General features: G+C 39.7%; 1 protein-coding gene across 1 annotated transcript in view; it reads right to left on the bottom strand.

Moving 5' to 3' along the window:
- LOC132815957 (adenylate cyclase type 2-like) overlaps nucleotides 1–17,976 on the bottom strand; it is a 624,569-nt gene that overhangs the window by 409,544 nt on the left and 197,049 nt on the right. Inside the window, exon 2 of the mRNA XM_060825336.1 lies at nucleotides 4,164–4,690. Within this exon, the coding sequence (XP_060681319.1) occupies nucleotides 4,164–4,361 (198 nt within the window). The 5' untranslated portion in view covers nucleotides 4,362–4,690. The remainder of the gene's footprint in view (nucleotides 1–4,163; nucleotides 4,691–17,976) is intronic.

The following is a 17,976-nucleotide window of genomic DNA, read 5'->3' as shown; positions in this document are numbered from 1 at the left end:
CTATCTTCATATTGAATAGTATTGCAAACTACTTGCACTGACTTTAAATACATTTCGATTGCATACATGACTCTATATACAGAGGGGTGCGATAAATATTGGAATAAGCCTGAGTATAGTCAACGTAATCTGACTATATAAAACATACACAGAGAATACTGGATAAATTCAACACATCTGGCAGCATCTGTGAAGAGAGATACAGAATTAACATTGAATTCAGTATGAGTCCTCTTCAGAATTAAAAGGTGCTGAAAATTGTTTAAATACACTTTTGACAGAGGAAGAGGCCCAGTACAAAAGACAAAGGTTTGTTAGTGATAGAGAATAGAAGGAGAGATGTAAAATGAGTGTAAATTAAAGTATGAAATGGAAAAGGGTAACTGGGCTCAATACATTAACTCTATTATCTGTTTACATAGGCTGCTGGACCTGCTGAGTTTCTCCAGTAATTTTTGTTTTTGTTTCAATTTTCCTGCAGTTCTTTATTTAACTTTTGTGATAGGGTCCTCCCGATGAAAATGAGGCACAAACAAGGTAAAGATGTTGGAGGAAGGAGCAAAAAGAGAAGGGGGAGACGATGTAAGAAAAAAACTTTAGTTAATATCCATTTTTGCATCTCTCTTTCTTGTCCTCCTTAATTAAGTTTCCAAAGTTATTGAAATCAATACTGAAATTTTGAGGCTTTAAAACGCCTCAGTGAAAAATGAAATATTGTTCCTTGAGCTTGCATCATCCTGTGTTCGAACATTGCAGCAGGCCCATGACAGAAATGTTAGCGTGTGAGCAAGCTAAATGGTAAGCAACTGGCAAGTCAGGGTCATTCCAACAGTCAGAGTAGAGGTGTTCTGCAAAGCAATCACCCAGTATGTGTTTAGAGTCATAGAGTTGTACAGCACAGAAACAGACCCTTTGGTCCAATTTGTGCATACTGGCCATAGAATCCCTATAGTGTGGAAATAGACCATTTGGCCCAATGGGTCCATACTTATTCTCCGAAGAAGCCCATCGCCCTATCCCATCCCTGTAATCCTGCATTTTCCATGGCTAACACACCTAACCTAGGCATCCCTGAACACTGTGGCAATTTAGCATGGACAAGACACCTAGCTTGCACATCTTTGGACTGTGGGAGGAAATCGAAACATCCAGCAGAGACCCACACAGACATGGGGAGAACATGTAAACTCCACACAGACAGTGACCCAAGGATGGAATCAAACCTGAGTTCCTTGCATTGTGACGCAGCTTTGTGAACTACTGAGCCACTGTGCCACCTACCAAGTATCCAAAAATAAATTAATCCCATTTGTCAGTCTTTGGCCCACGTCCCTCTAAACCATTCCTATTCATGCAATTGTCCAGATGTCTGTTAAATGTTGCCTCTGGCAGCTCATTCCATAGTGCAGCACTGTGGCTCAGCAATTAGCACTGCTGCCTTACAGCGGCAGGGACTCAGGTTAGATACCTGCCTCAGACAACTGTCTGTGTGGAGTTTGCAAATTCTCTCCGTGTCTGCATGGGTTTTCTCTGGGTACCATAATCCCAAGATGTGCAGGCCAGGTGAATTGGCCATAATGTTAGGTAAAAAATGAGGTCTGCAGATGCTGGACATAATGTTAGGTACACTAGTCAGGTGTAAGTAAAGGGTAGGGGAATGGGGTTGGGTGGGTTACTCTTTAGAGGGTTGGCGTGGACTTGTTGGGCCAAATGACCTGATTCCACACTGTAAGATATCTAATACATGCACCACCCTCTTTGTGAAAAAACCTGCCCCTCAGGTCGCTTTTAAGTCTTTCCCTTCTCACCTTAAACCTATGCCCTCTAGTTTTGGACACTGTACGTTTAAAAAAAGACGTTGGCTATTCAGCCTATCTATGCTCCTCATGATTTCAGAAACCTCAACAATATAAAGGAGATTGCATTGTGAGCAACGAATAGATTGATTTAAAACGAAAAGTGAAATGCTGCTTCATCTAGTAGGTATTTTGGGGGCCTTGGACAGTGAAGATGGAAGAGATGAATGGGTAAGTTACACCTTCTCCAATGCATGAAATGGTGACTTGGAGGAGTAATGGAGGGTTGGACCAGCATATCACAAAGGGAACAGTCCCTGACAGTGGAAGGGAAGGGAAGATATATTTGATTGTGGCATCCTGCTGGAGGTAGCAGAAATGGTGAAAGATGGTCCCTTGCATACAACATAGCCACATGACCCATATTGTTTACCACCAATAGAAGTCAAGATACTCTTATGCATAACATAATAACTTTATAGCACACATTGAATTAATGGAAACTGTGCATGCTCTGACTTTTAGAACTAGTTCAGTATACTACCGCTCCAGCATACCAGCACTTGGGGTTCAGTGTCACTGATTGGGAGCAATCTACTTTGCATTGAAAAGCTCAGCTGAGAGATTTTCATACTACATTCATGCCACAGTGAACACAAATGAAATGTTAAAATCTTAGTAAAACAAAGGGGTTAGATAAGAGTAGGCCTTGCAGATGGCATAGCATGCACAATTCATAAATCTTTAATTATTATTGTGTTTCTTAGTCTTGGACTAAGTCAAATCTCAGCGTCAGAAGATTATGCTTTTCCATTTATTGTGTCCTCATTCCAGTTTTGCTTCCTAAAAGCCTTGGTTTTTTTTTGTGTGTTTGCTCAAACTCAATAATCTTTTGTGTAGTTCATATTGCAAAACCACTTCTCTTTGGTGCTTTGAAATTTGCTTCGTGTGTACTAAGAAGGATCTCTTGACTACATTTCAGATTATAAAGCACAATGTATTCATTCTGCATGTTGCAGACACTACATTTCTAAGAGCAGTTCATTGACTGTGAAGAGCTTTAAAATGTCCTAAGGCTGTGAAGGCAAGCTATAGCAATAGTATATACATATATCTATTTTCTTTAAAATCAATGACAATTTATAAAAATGAAATTAATGTTCAAGTTTGCACATGAATGATCAAGATACAAGTGCACTTTCACTTTTCTGGCCATAGGCTTTCCTACATGCTGCTGCGGAAGGTATTTATAAATGAGGAGATTTTGAATTTTATCTGATAGGTTTTCTCAACATTGCTTTTAGGGAAAACTATAATTTTAAAATTGTTTGTTTTAACAGGAGCACATTCTTCCCCTGCCATTTTTATTCTTTTTAAATTTCAAGTAATGGTACAGCACGATTCTGGTCTTCTATCTATGAATTGTGTAGAGAGACTCTATATTTCGGTGTCACTTGACACAGAAAACTTTGAAGACTATTATATTCCTGCCCTCTCCACTGTAGATTAATGCAATTCTGTATTGGTGCTGGTATTGAAAATTATTAGGTCAGCACACATCAGGGAACAGTTGCTCCTAGTATCATTGGAAATAAACAGAATTAAGTCAAAATTGGACATGGTAGAAGGAGGAATAAACAACCTTCTGTCAAACATTATTGTAATATTATTTTGTGGAACAGGCAATGAGGAGGAATACCTGTAGTTCACAAAACTTTAGTTGCAGTAAGTTTATAAAACATATTATTAATTCTGCACATTCATTGAAAGCGATTATTCATTACATTCAGAACACCATATTCTCTTTGTTCTTGAAGATTTTGATACTATTTTCAAAATCCATATTTTAAAAGTTCTCAAATTATAGAAATCTATAATTTCCAAAATTGAACTTTGACAGCCTGAGGCTGTTTTAATGTAAGAAGGAAGCATAGAATCAGATCTAAGGAGATGGGCTAAACAACCCTTTCCTTCAATTTTTCCTTTATATATGATACAAAAGTTTTAAGAACTTTGCAACTTATGTGTTATGATGTTGCACCTTGTATGGACTACCTTGTATTGCATTCTTTGGTTTTGGATCAGATAACAATTATTGAATGGCCCTGCAATCCAACAGCATATTTTAATCCAAGTTATTGGTAATTTTCATTGATAAACAATTTTACATAATGATTCTCATTGACAAGAATAATAGCACTGATAGAAATGTGTGTGAAATACATAAAATATATTCTTTAGACACAAAACTTAGATATACATAACATATAAAAACAATAATGCTTACTTCATTATAACAATTCAAAATATCACGTCATCTATTTTATAAATAATTTCAGTATAGTGTTGAAACAGAAAGGATCTTACCAGCCCTAAAGCAAAGAAGACAGCCAGTAGTGACAAACAGGCTCCCATCACAATCAAAAGCAAAAAAACAATCAAAGGATGCTGCTGGCTCATGCAGTAATACGACTCATATAGCCAGTCGGTTGACTTTTGTTTGACAGGTACATCATCAGTTCGATTAAGCAAGTATCTCCTTCTCCTCATTGTGTCTTGCCACATAGAAATCAGCAATAATGCTTTTCAACTCTCAATTAATTGGCACACAGTCAGCAAGGTGCAGCTGAGGGAGCACATTTAAACTGTATTGCTGAAGCAACATGTTGAGCTCCAATGAAATAGAAGCAGACTGTAAGCCAGACCAATGTGCATAGCAAAGGGTGCACTCATCTCAATCGAAGCGCAGCATCCTAAAGAACTACTTCCCCTCTAATAACTGATGTCAAACATCAATAGCAAGTGGTTTTCGATGGATGGACGGCTTCATGAAAATTCTCTTGTTCCTATTTTCTTTTGTAATCAGTCCTCTATTTATTTGCAAAAATAATAGCCTAGAAAAAAAAATAGATCAATTAGTTAACTCATTATTACATAACATGTAGACACATGCAGGAAATACTAAATTAGATCATGAATCTAATAGACCTTGGAGAGATATTTTTCCAAGCCTGTAGGATAATTAAAATGTAATCCTATCATATAAATAGTAGTTCTACATTCTCCCTCTCGTAATTTCAAAATGTATCAAAAAGCATCTGAAGAACCACAAATGTGCACAATATGTCACACACAAAAACTTATGTTTTTCAGGTTGCATGTGCATAATAAAGAAACCATATGACATCTGCACGGGAGAAATATTATTTGTAACAGGGGATTGTGTGTCATTTCCACAGCTGCTGTAAGAAGCTGAGTAAATAGCAACTCATCCATCAACTACATAGCTTGTTGTGGTTTCATACATTCAATCCTCTGTTACAGGGGGAATATAACTTTGCACATTTACAGGATACAAATATAGGGCATGTAAGAGACAAATCCAATAGTCATACCTCAGCAGATAAGTCAAATTTCATTTGATATGCACTTATCACAGTGCAGGTCATGTGCTTTCTTTTAAATGGTGCAAATTTTTAAATGGTGCAAATTTTTTTGTTAGATTATGTTAACTCTCAAATTTATGTTTCATGGAAACCCACAAGGTAGTTCAATCAAGAGGTAGTTACGTTACATTCAATTCCACCAACTTGTAATATAGAACTCATAAAAAACTGAATCATACCTTTTTTCTGGCAAAGTATGTGCTATGTTGCTTCTCTTTGAAGAATTTTTCACCATGAGGCCCAGCAAGATTTCTCACTGTATCTTACAAACTTGCCTCATTATCCCACCTCAATGTCCCTAACATACAATTCTAGCCCTATTTTACCACATGCAGCTCTGAGAAAAACTCACCACTCATCAGATATTGGCTGAAAGGTTGGCATTCATTGCAAACATGCCTTCTTTGAGAGACCCCCATGCACCTGACAAGCATTGCCAGTTCAGCATTGCTTCTTATCGGCAGTGTAATGGCACAGCGGGCACAAAACTACACATTCCATGGCAAATAGCTGACATGGCCGGCATTTCTTCTGACACGAAACCTCACTCTCTCACCTTAGTCATTGTGTAACCACCAGATCACATTTACCTGTCTTTAGCAGCATCCATCTGAAGAACTTCTCTGAGTCCTGATATTTCTTCCTTAATGCTCAGTAGTCATTTACATCTTGTAATTGTCCAGTCGAGTAACATCATACAGAGAGCATTCACGCAAGTCCTAACATGAGCTTTTGTTGACCACCAGCAAAAGGGAACACAAAGGAAATTTTAAAAGTCTGTGTTCACACCCACTATCAGACTATCAGAATACAACAGAATATAGATAGATTGGAGAGTTGAGCAGAGGAATGACAGATGGAGTTTAATCCGGACAAATACGAGGTGATGCATTTTGAAAGATGCAATTCCAGAGCGAACTATGCAGTAAATAGAAAAGTCCTTGGGAAAATTGATGTGCGGAGAGATCTGGGTGTTCAGGTCCATTGTTCCCTGAAGGTGGCAACATGGTTCAGTAGAGTGGTCAAGAAGGCATACAGCATGCTTTCCTTCATTGGTCAGGGTATTGAGTACAAGGGTTGGCAGGTCATGTTCTAGTTGTATAAGACTTTGGTTCAGCCAAATTAAGAATAATGCCTACAGTTCTGCCATCACAAAATGATTTGGATGATTTGGAGAAGGTGCAGAGGAGGCTCACTTGGATGTTGTCTGGTATGGAGGGTGCTAGCTATGAGGAGAGGTTGAGTAGTTTAGGGTTATTTTCATTGGAAAGGAGGAGGTTGAGGGGGACCTGATTGAGGCCTACAAAATCATGAGAGGTGCAGACAGGGTGGATAGCAAGAATATTTTTCCCCAGGGTGGAGGACTCAATTACGAGTTCAAATTGAGTGTGGAAAAGTTTAGGGATACATATGTGGAAAGTTCTTCATGCAGCAGGTGGGGGTGCCTGGAATGATGGTAGGGGTAGGAATGATAGCATTGCTTAAGATGTATCTGGATAGATACATGATGGACATGGAGCAAAGGGATACAGATCCTTAGAAAATAGGCACAGATTTAGATAGAGAACATGGATTGTTGCAGGCTTGGAGGGCCAAAGGACCTGTTCCTGAGCTGTTCTCTTTGTTCAATACGTGTGAAGCTGAAAAAGCACAGCAGGTCAGGCAGCATCCAAGAAGCAGAAAAGTCAACATTTCGGGATAACGAAGGGTCTTGGCCCAAAATATTGACTTTTTGTTTCTCAGATGCTGTCTGACCTGCCGTGCTTTTCCAGCTTCACATCCATTGATCTAAAGAAGGTTATTTAGATTTTCAAGATATAACAGAACATGACCTCACTGCATGATTATCTTATAATTCATACTGTCATTTTTATCTTAATCTTCAGATGGAAAGATCTGCACCTAGGCTATAATTATTTATTTTCCATGCATTACATCCTCTTTTGCTCCCTGAGAGGCTGTCTGTTTACACCAGTTGCTGTTGCTGCTCTGCAACAGAGCAGGATTTTTTTTATTGCCTAAGTATCTTTTTATCCTTTCAAGAGTATTCTTTATCAAAATGGTTATGTGTTTCAAGCTGTCTGTCTACAGAAATATGATTAAATTCCCCTGTCTTTTCTTTCCACCAGGACTCTTTATGACTGCCCCAGGATCTTTTATGAATCTTGTAGTGATTGGAATGAGATCCATGATTGGGGCTGTTATCCTGGGCGCAGCAGTGAGCCCTGGATGACAGATATAAACAGGAGTTTCAAAGTCTCTCCTCAATCGAGGGACTGGCTGTGAGCTGGCTGGTGAGAGCTCTGCACATGTAAGTAAAGGGGGACTCAGTGCAGTTGTTTCAATCTTATGTAGTAACTCTGTCCAGAGAACACAAGTCTGGCTGTGAAAGTCTGCCATATGTAGCTGCCAACCCCTTTCAGTTATCTTATCATAGAGTCATAGAGATGTACAGCATGGAAATAGATTCTTCGGTCCAACTTGTCCATGCCAACCAGATATCCCAACCGAATCTAGTCCCACCTGCCAGCACCCAGCCCATCCAAATGCCTCTTAAATGTTGCAATTGTACCAGCCTCCACCACTTCCTCTGGCAGCTCATTCCATACACGTACCACGTGAAAACGTTGCCCCTTAGGTCTCTTTTATATATTTCCCCTCTCACTTTAAACCTATTCCCCCTCTATTTCTGGACTCACCGACCCCATGGAAAAGACTTTATCTATCTATCCTATCCATGCCCCTCATGATTTTATAAACCTCCATTAGGTCACCCCTCAGCCTCTGACGCTCCAGGGAAAACAGCCCCAGCCTGTTCAACTTCTCCCTATAGCTCATATCCTCCAACCCTGGCAACATCCTCGTGAATCTTTTCTGAACCTTTCTAAGTTTCACAACATCTTTCCAATAGGAAAGAGACCAGAATTGCACTCAATATTCCAACAGTGGCCTAACCAATGTCCTGTACAGCTGCAACATGACCTCCCAACTCTTGGCCCGCCTGGCACACCAGCCTCATTTCTGAAGAAGGGTTTATGCCCGAAACATCGACTCTCCTGCTCCTCAGATGCTGCCTGGCCTGCTGTGTTTTTCCAGCATCACATTTTTCAACTTCCAACTCCTGTACTCAATACTCTGACCAATAAAAGAAAGCATATCAAACGTCTTCTTCACTATCCTATCTACCTGCGACTCCATTTTTAAGGAGCCAAGAACCTGCACTCCAAGGTCTCTTTGTTCAGCAACGCTCTCTAGGACCTTACCAATAAGTGTATAAGTCCTGCTTAGATTTGCTTTCCCAAAATGCAGTGCCTCACATTTATCTGAATTAAACTTCATCTGCTGCTTCTCAGCCCATTGGCCCATTTGATCAAGATCCCTTTGTAATCTGAGGTAATCTTCTTCATTGTCCACTACGCCTCCAATTTTGGTGTATCTGTAAACTTACTAACTCTACCTCTTATGCTCACATCCAAATCTTTTATCTAAATGACAAAAAGTAGTGGACCCAGCACAAATCCTAGTGGCACTCCACTAGTCACAGGCCTCCAGTCTGAAAAACAACCCTCCACCATCACCCTCTGTCTTCTACCTTTGAACCAGTTCTATATCCAAATAACTAGTTCTCCCTTGTATTCAGTGAGATCTAATCTTGCTGATAAGTCTCGCATGGGGAACCTTGTTGGATGCCAGACTGAAGTCCACATAGATCACATCTAACACTCTGCCCTCATCAATCCTCTTTGTTACTTCTTGTGTCAGCTAAAAAGTCTCAAGTGGCCATTTTGTCAAGTTTAGTCACAGGTTACTACAACACTGCTGACCCTAGGCACTGTCTGAGCCAATTTTCAGCTGCAGCGTACATATAGAAAATGGCAAGTGATGACAGGGAACACAACCTGTGATAGTCATGGTCAGCACCAGGCTGCACATGGTCACCAAGGATCCCCCAGAACATTCACATCCTCGTTAGTGTTACGAAACAGAAAATCAATAGATGCCTTTTGGGCTGGAGGAAGGTTTATAGTGGAGTTACCAAGCTGTCACACTTGGGACCCTTGTTTTTTCTGTAATGTACAACTCTATGACTCTCTGACACAGGCAAAATGGAGAAAATTCTACTTCCGTAATGTATCTAACAATTCACTGAGCAGGTGTCACATAGATTTTGCTCTTGTTTAATCCCAGATACTGCTAGGAAAACTGGTGCAGTCAAATTAAGCATGACCCTTAGTCCTTATTCTATGCTTGGAGTAAAGTGCACTCAAACTTCCTCTTTGCACAAGATCTCTCAGGTTCTAGTGGGCCATGAGATAAGCAAAATAATGTAGACCATTGGAAACACTCATTAAGGTACTGCCATTGGACTTCTACCTAGGTCATGTATATGCCTAATACTGCTTCTGGTCTTCTCGGAAAATCCTGATGAGACACTTGAGGGCAGAAGCCTGGTATATTCTGATAGTGCTCTTTTAATCATTGGCCAATTATGAAGACAAATATTCATCCTTTCTCTCCTATAGCTTCTTGACATCAGGCAGTTTATTTCAACCGAAATGGCTTCTCTGGGCACGATGATGTTCTTGGGTATATCTTAAATGCTGTGAGTGTACTACTTAGACAGAGACAGGAAGGAAACCAGAAATATGAACATTTCTGGGGCCTTGAAGCCTACAACAACTATGAAGGAGCAAACACAATGGAACTGCTTTGTCAGAAGAGATGGACTTAGATTTCAGTACTATAGGAATAGATGATTTGTTTTCTTAGCTTCGGATGAATCGTGATGAGTTTTCTTTTAAAATTAATTCATGTCAGTAAGAAAGTATCATGTATCTCTCTCAAGTCTCCACATTTATCCCCATGAGAGTAACTGGGCTGCTATTTGTAAAGTTAAGATTGCCACAGGATCCCGGAAAAGAATCTGGGTGACTGTCAGTCTACCTTAGAGGTAACTGGTGAAATGTAACATTATGCTGCCAAACAACGAGTATAGATGTAGGGGAAACAAATGTGGGCATGCCAAATTAGAGCACAGGAATAGGAATAAGTTTCCCTTGAAGTTCCCTTGGCTGGGATATTTTCACTGCAGCACTGGAAATTGAGGGGTGACCTTATTGATGTTTATAAAATCATGAGGCGCACAGATAATTGTGAATAACAAGGGTCTTTTCCCTAATGTGGGGGAGTTCAAAACTAGGGGACATATTTTTAACGTAAGTGGAGAAAGATTTAAAAAGGACATGAGGAGCAACTTGTTTACTCAGAGAGTGGTTCATGTGTGGAATGAAGTACCTGAGAAAGTGGTGGATCAGGTACAGTTACAACTTTTAGAAATCATTTGAATAAGTCCATGAATATGAAAGGTTTGCAGGGATATGGGCCAAGCACAGGCAGGTGAGACTAGTTTAGTTTGTGAACATGGTCGATGTCAACTGGTTGGACTGAAGTGTCTGCTTCTGTGCCTTATGACTCCATGACTCTGTGAAGCTTGTCTTTCCAGTCAAAGTACAGCAGGTGCATGGTTTAAGGAGAAAGTATCATTGTTCCATGACAACCAAAAATGTTGTTAGGAACTGCACATGGCCTTTAGCTTAGAAGAAGTCAGTGTGCAGAATCATGGAGTCATGGAGTTACACAGCATGGAAACAGACCCTTTTAGTTCAACCCGTCTGCACCATACAGACATTCTAAACTATCTTGTCTCATTTGCCAGTGTTTGGTCCATATCCCTCTAAACCCTTCCGATTCATATACCCAAACAGATGCCTTGTAAATGTTGTAACTGTGCCCTACCACCACCAACCCATCTGGCAACTCATTCCACACAGGCACCACCCTCTGTGCGAAAAAGTTGTCCCTTAGGTCCCATTTAAATCTTTCTTCTCTCACCTTAAACCTATGCCTTCTGGTTTTGGACTTCCCTACCCTGGGAAAAAGACGTTGGTTATTTAGCTTATCCGTGCCTCTCATGATTTTATACACCACTGTAAGGTTAATCTTCAGCCTTCAACACTCCAGGGAAAACAGCCCCAGGCTGTTCAGTGTCCCCCAATAGCTCCAACCCTCTAATCCTTGCAACATCCTTACAAATCTTTTCTTAACCCTTTAAGGTTTCACAACAGTTTTCCTGGAGCAACAAGACTAGAAATTAATGCAGTATTCTAAAAGTCGCCTCACCAACATCCTGTATAGTCACAATGTGAGGTCCCCATCGGACTCTAACTTGCACAAAACTTGCTTTGCTGTGTCACCTTCAGGGACATCTGATACAAGCATCTAAAAAGTACAGAAAGTTTCAGTGCAATGCTTTCCAGGCATAGAAGGGGAGAAAAGATACAACAGCTATGTGTTCTTTGTACTGCATTGGTTTTACTAGCAGTACCTAAGATGACATCATTAGCACAAAATGGGGCTCATGGTGAACAGTATCAGAATCGCTTGTCCGTTGACTTACTTTGCTGTAAAACACAATTTTACCCATAATTATTAAGAATACAAATTAGAATTCAAAATTCTTCAATGCTTCCTCCCCAAAAGTGCTACATGAGGCAGCATGATAGCTCAGTGGTTAGCACTATTGCCTCACAGCACCAGGGACCCAGGTTCAATTCCCACCTCAGACAACTGTCTGTGTGGAGTTTGCACTTTCTCCCTGTGTCTGTGTGGGTTTTCTCCAGGTGCTCTGGTTTCCTCTCACAGTCCAAAGATGTGCAGGTTAGGTGAATTGGCCATGCTAGATTGCCCATAGTGTTAGGTGCAGTTGTCAGAGGGAAATGTAGGGGCATGGGTCTGGGTGGGTTGCTCTTCGGAGGGTTGGTGTGGACTTGTTGGGCCGAAGGGCCTGTTTCTACATTGTAGGGAATGTAATCTCATCAGATGTACTTACACAATGTGCTCTTGATAAAATTATGATGGATCACCATAATTTTACCAAAATCAATTATGTTTCATCAAAAAGTGCTGGCCTTACCAATGTTTCTCATTACCAAAGAACAAATGGAAGAAAAAACAAATAAACCGAATAAAGCTCATCCATGTAGAAGAACTCCACTTTTTTCCTAGTTTGAAAAAAAACAGATATATTCAAATAGAGGCTCCACGCCTGGAATGTCGTATCTGTTGAAGTCTGGAGTCACACACACCAGGTTATAGTCCAACAGGTTTATCTGAAATCAAAGTGAAGTGACCTGATGAAAGAGCAGTAATCCGAAAGCTTATGATTTCAAATAAACCTGTTGGAGTATAACTTGGTGTTGTGTGACTTGTGACTTCATCCACTCCAGTCCAATACCGGCCCCTCTATATCTGTTATGACTGAAGTGGAAGCGAGGTCAGAGGCAGAGGCTGCAGGCATGTTTGAGCCCTAACATACTTTCATTCAAGAAAAAAACACATACCTGACATTGTATCTTTCAAATCTACTCAAAAATTGCATAGACTGGAGCACACTGGCAGCTGATTTTTTTTAATGCTCCTCATCAGTTAAAGAACACGCTGTGAAACAGAAGGTCTGGCTAATAACGTCAGTGTAGACTCATCAGACTGCTACTGAGGAGAGGGACAAAGCTGCGCATGCCTCTATGATGGCCATAATTGAGCAGATAATAGAACTGCTCAAAATGTGATTCAGGTGGCTACACTGCTCAGGCAGTGCACGACAATATACCTCAGCTAGAGTATCCTGCATAATCGCTGTCTATTTCACCTTCCACAACTACACTCAATAACAGGGGAATATCTTGGGAAAGGAAAAGGTGGAAGGCAAAGAGGTCTCCTCCAAAGGAAGAAGGGAAAGTAGATGATTGTGATGTGGGTTAGGACATTGCTTAGTGTCAAGAAGAGGCACTTTTATAGAAAGTTGTAACGAAAGATGATATATACACACATGTATAAAAAATTATTGGAATTTGTATTTCAAATTAGTGGTGGCTTATGCTGTTGGTGACTTCTAGATCAGTGATTTAATCCAATATGTGCCAGAGAGTAGTTAACATGAAAACACCTGTCATGTTTATAGAAATCTTAACAAATATTAACTTATGAAACAAAACAACAAAATCTATTAAGCTAGGTTTCATTCTGGCATCTGACAGGTCCAGCAGTGCCATCAGATGGGATCTTAGCAAGTCAAATTACTGAGAAAATGCAAGCAATGTTTTCAGAGAGATAAGAGCTGGAGTTTATAGTTTTCCAGTTTAGTTACTGGAAAAACCTGGATTTGAAATGTTTACAGGTACCTCTATGTTATTGGTTACCCGCAACTCTTTTTGGACGTGGATTTGTGTTTTCAGACCTGAGTATTTAGTGAGGAAGAAATGTCAGAAGATGCAAGTCTCTCTCCCATTCTCTACATAGAAGTTCTGGGAATCTGATGTTTCTGACTACCTTAAAAACTCTGAAAAGCTGAACTGCAAAGACTGAGATCCAATGTGATTTCAATCCGAAGATCTTCCATCACCCTCTGCCTGTCAGACTTTGTTGACAAGAAACCTGAAAGATCAATGGAAGTCATCAAATGCTAACATTCATTTCCAGATCCTTTGCTAACAGGGATTCTTTCATTCTTTTTCCTTTACCTCACTTCTGTAGAGACCGTTGTCTTTTGTGACATGGGAGTGTGACTATGTTTGAGAATAGAGGATTTTTTTCTAATCCCAGATTATAGTTTAATTGCCAACCAGTGTTTCCCACTTTTTTTAAGAATAAGATCTACATTATAACAAACTTATGACTTTGAGTTTATTAAAGAACACTAGTGAAACTCACTCTGTTATTCTGATTTGTAGTAGAAAGAAAAGCAATAAGCCATTTGTGATTGAATCAACAATTTATATGAACAGTGCAACTGATAACAACAAGACAGGGAGATTGAAATTGAGTGTGTGTGTGTGTGTGCGTGTGTGTGTGTGTGAGAGAGAGAGACTGAGTAGCTAATTAAGTGGTTCTGTGAAGGGGATTGCCAGAGCTATAACTTGATAACTGTTTTCACAACATTTTGATCAACATTTCGTAATCAGCTTCTTCACTATTATGTTAAAAATATTGCTAAAGTATTTAAATTATCAAATATGCCATTCAATATACAGCCAATGCATTAAAAAAATACATTGTTTGTATCCAAAGATCACACAATATTACATCAAACTGTGTATCCCAATTACAGCCTTTTCCATTAAACGTTCTCTCGAATCTGGTGAATTAATGACAGGAGGAGATAATCCTTTCAATAGACAGACAGCTAAAAACAAAGAGTGTAGAAAAAATGCAAGTCATGAAAACTAAATGACAAGCATCAGGATGATGGTCTGTGGACATTGCAAAAGTAATGATGTACTGCATATGGGAGCTCTACCTTTGACATACAAAACAAAACACCAACTGTCAAAAAATACAATTTGTATCAAAGAAATTAAAACATAGCAAAAATTGGACTGAACCCAATGATTGTCACCACCCACTGTCAATAGTACATTTGGACATGTTTACAAACAGTGGTTGAAGATTGTGTCTTTAATGCACATATCATAAATCCAAAGCAAAATCACAAGCTTTATGAGAATACTGAGCCAAATTTCAGTTGGCAGGAAGATTTTATGCTCTGTTTCCACAGACAACTCCAAAAAGGCCCTTGAAGCAATACAACACAGAGTGACTGGTCTGGGAAGGTTCACTTATTGTCAAGGAACTGATGGCTGCAAGCATGTTTAGCACTGTAACTTGTGAGAAAGCTAGAGAAGCCATTCAGTGAAGACACTTATTTCTTTGAAATAAGAATAGAATATAGTGGAAACAAGATACCAGGTAGTACCTGTGGAGACTGAAACACAGGTAATGTTTAAAGTCGATGACCACTTATCAGGCTCTTAAAACGTCAGATACATAATATGTTTGGAGCAAAAAGTTGGTGAGACAAGGATAAAAAGGTCCACGTTAAGGTTGAAAGGTAGGGAAGATTGAATAAAAAAGGAATGAATTAAAATTGTGCTAAATCAAATAAAATTGAGGTCTAGTGGAGCCGTGACAAAGCAATTGTCCCTAGTGCAACATAGATGCCTTGTAGCACAGATAACCAGGCACCTGTAACTAGGATTATGCCCATCAATTTAAGGGAAGCACTGGACAATATAATTAGAATATTTAACTTTATAAAACTCTGAACGACACATCGTTCCCATTGTATCAATAAAATGGGCAATATGGTGCCTCAGTCGTTAACATTGCTTTCTCACAGCACTGGGGACCCGGGTTCAATTCCACCCTTTGGTGACTGTCTATGTTGAGTTTGCACATTCTCCCACCATCTGTGTGGCTTTCCCCTGGGTGCTCCGGTTCCTCCCACAATCCAATGATGTGCAGTTTAGGATTGACCGTGCTAAATTGCCCACAGTATCCTCTAGTTGTTTCTCCGAAAGAACTTAAACACAGACGAGTGCATGATTGTGCAGACTACATGGACCAGCCATGGGAAATGCAGGATTACAGGGATGTGGGTGGGTCTGGGTGGGATGTTTTTCAAAGGGTTGATGTGGACTCAATGGGCTGAATTGCCTGTTTCCATACTGTAGAGATTCTATGTTTCTAAGAAATGTGAAGTAAACATTCTATACCAATGTTCACTGGCTTTCTCATGGAGAAGTGTTGAACAGTTTTTTGAACTGCACTTTGAGATGAAATTAGTCTTCACCGATCACCTGTTCTCATGTCTGCAAGTTTCAATATGGCTTGTACCTGGGCTACCTCTCAGGCCTTTATTTTACCTCGCAGGATGAAATGGAGGACTCCAAAGACTGAGCACGACAATATTAAACATCAAGGAAAAGATTGAAGCCATGATTGAAAAGCTAGAATTTTGGGCCGAATATCATGGAGGAAAACTACACAAAATACTTCCAAGCCTGTACAAATCCCTGACAAATAACAGATCAGGCTTGCAGAGCGATTTTAAAGATGACAGCAAGGACCATACCACTGAACTTGTGCTGCGGTTACTGAGCACCTCCCGATGGACAACACAAACAGTCGTGTTTGCTCAAATTTTCCTGCAATTGCCAGAAATGAGAGCTGCCATAAAGATCAAGAGAATGTCTTTGTCATAGCAACTAACGGTACACTTGAGTTTGAGTACCAGCCAAAATGATTGGCAGATGTTTGTGGCCAAATGGAGGCAGAGTATCCTCAGCAGTCAGACAGTGCTACAAAGGCTTTGAAGCCATTCTCTACAATGAAAGCTGGTGAAAAACTAATTTATCTTCTACATTGGAATAAAATCAAAGTAGCATTATTATTTGTTTGTTAAAAACATTTGCCAATAAACTTGTTGCCCATTTCTCCCAACTTCAAATTCTTATAATCTAATAAATAAAGTAATCCATGATAGTAAAACATTATTGTATACACACTAGTCATGTGCGATTATAATGATTTTCAAAACTAGCGGTCATTAGAGAGGTACCGCTTTAGCAGTACACAAAAGTTAACTTTAAATAAGATACATGATTAAAAAAACTTGGGCTCTACAATGTGTAATATACGATAAAATGCTGATGGTAAAGATTGTTTCAATTTTGCTCTTAAGAAAAGAGTTACTAGCAAGATGGGTGTGCCTGCTTTTCATGGCACAGTCCTCTATGCATCCCCTCCTAGTTGAGATAAACTTCGAACATCCATTTTGTCCCTGTTTCCTGGCTCATGTTTAACCTAACTTTAACCTAACTGTGAAGCCCCAGAAATCACTGTAAACCAGTCTAAAATACTGACCTAACAGTTACACATTCACAAAAGTACAAGGTATGTTTTGTATCAGATTTCATTCAAACTGCAAATTATTTGTTTCGACTAAATGAGTCACAGAGTTCAATGTTTTGTAAATGTTATGATGAAATCCTCTTTTGGGTTGTTAAATGTGACTGTTCCAAGTATTTGCTACATTCAATACTGCTTAGGAACAAGGGCAGGGCCTGTTGAAATATTTTCAATCGGTCATTCAGAACAGTTTAAATGTTACTGAAAGGTCCATGACAGTTGAACAGAGACGATCAGTGAAGAAGATTGCCACCTTCAGGCACCTAGTCAACCAGTTACTTAAAAGAAGGGAGAAGATGCTTTAACCCAAAACAGAGTTGCTGTAGAAGCTTTGAGCCACCAGAACTCAGTCTGAGTCAGGGAGCCATGTGGTGCAGCTAAATGCTGGCGTTGGGGCTCAGGGAACACCCCTGAAGCTGTAGAGCTCAGAAGAAACCATGTGTATTTAATACGTCAACACTGTTGAGAGTGAGGGTGAAGGAAATGCACAGGCAGTATTTTCTTTGTGCAAGTGAGGAAGATTAGAGCTTGGGGCGGGGGAAACAAGGGAGTCCCAGTTTGGTGAAGCCAGCTTTCTGTGAAAAGCTAAAATTGTGCCTATGAGTAGATGTTGGAGTGCAGTCCCAGTTAGTGTGTGAGCTGTCTATGAGGCATCAGTGATGAGGCACTTTTTCAACAAATTCCAACGCTACATGTTTTAAGAAGAAGAAACAGGAAATGTTTATAACATTTAATGAGGCATCATGACCCATGGTGTCACTAATGTTTGGAGGTTTGATGAGAAATCTGAGAGATCTGACTGCATTTGCTATTTGAAATATTCTGTGGGGTATTTGACGTAAGTCTCTCAATAACCCATACTTTCTTTAGGTTAATTCTGGAAATGTATCATTTTTGTCAAGTTTCATGGAGAACTCCTCTCTGCGAGG

This window comes from Hemiscyllium ocellatum, chromosome 5, assembly GCF_020745735.1.
Source record: "Hemiscyllium ocellatum isolate sHemOce1 chromosome 5, sHemOce1.pat.X.cur, whole genome shotgun sequence".
NCBI classification, from domain to species: Eukaryota; Metazoa; Chordata; class Chondrichthyes; order Orectolobiformes; family Hemiscylliidae; genus Hemiscyllium; species Hemiscyllium ocellatum.
This window is presented reverse-complemented; position numbering and strand designations above follow the sequence as displayed.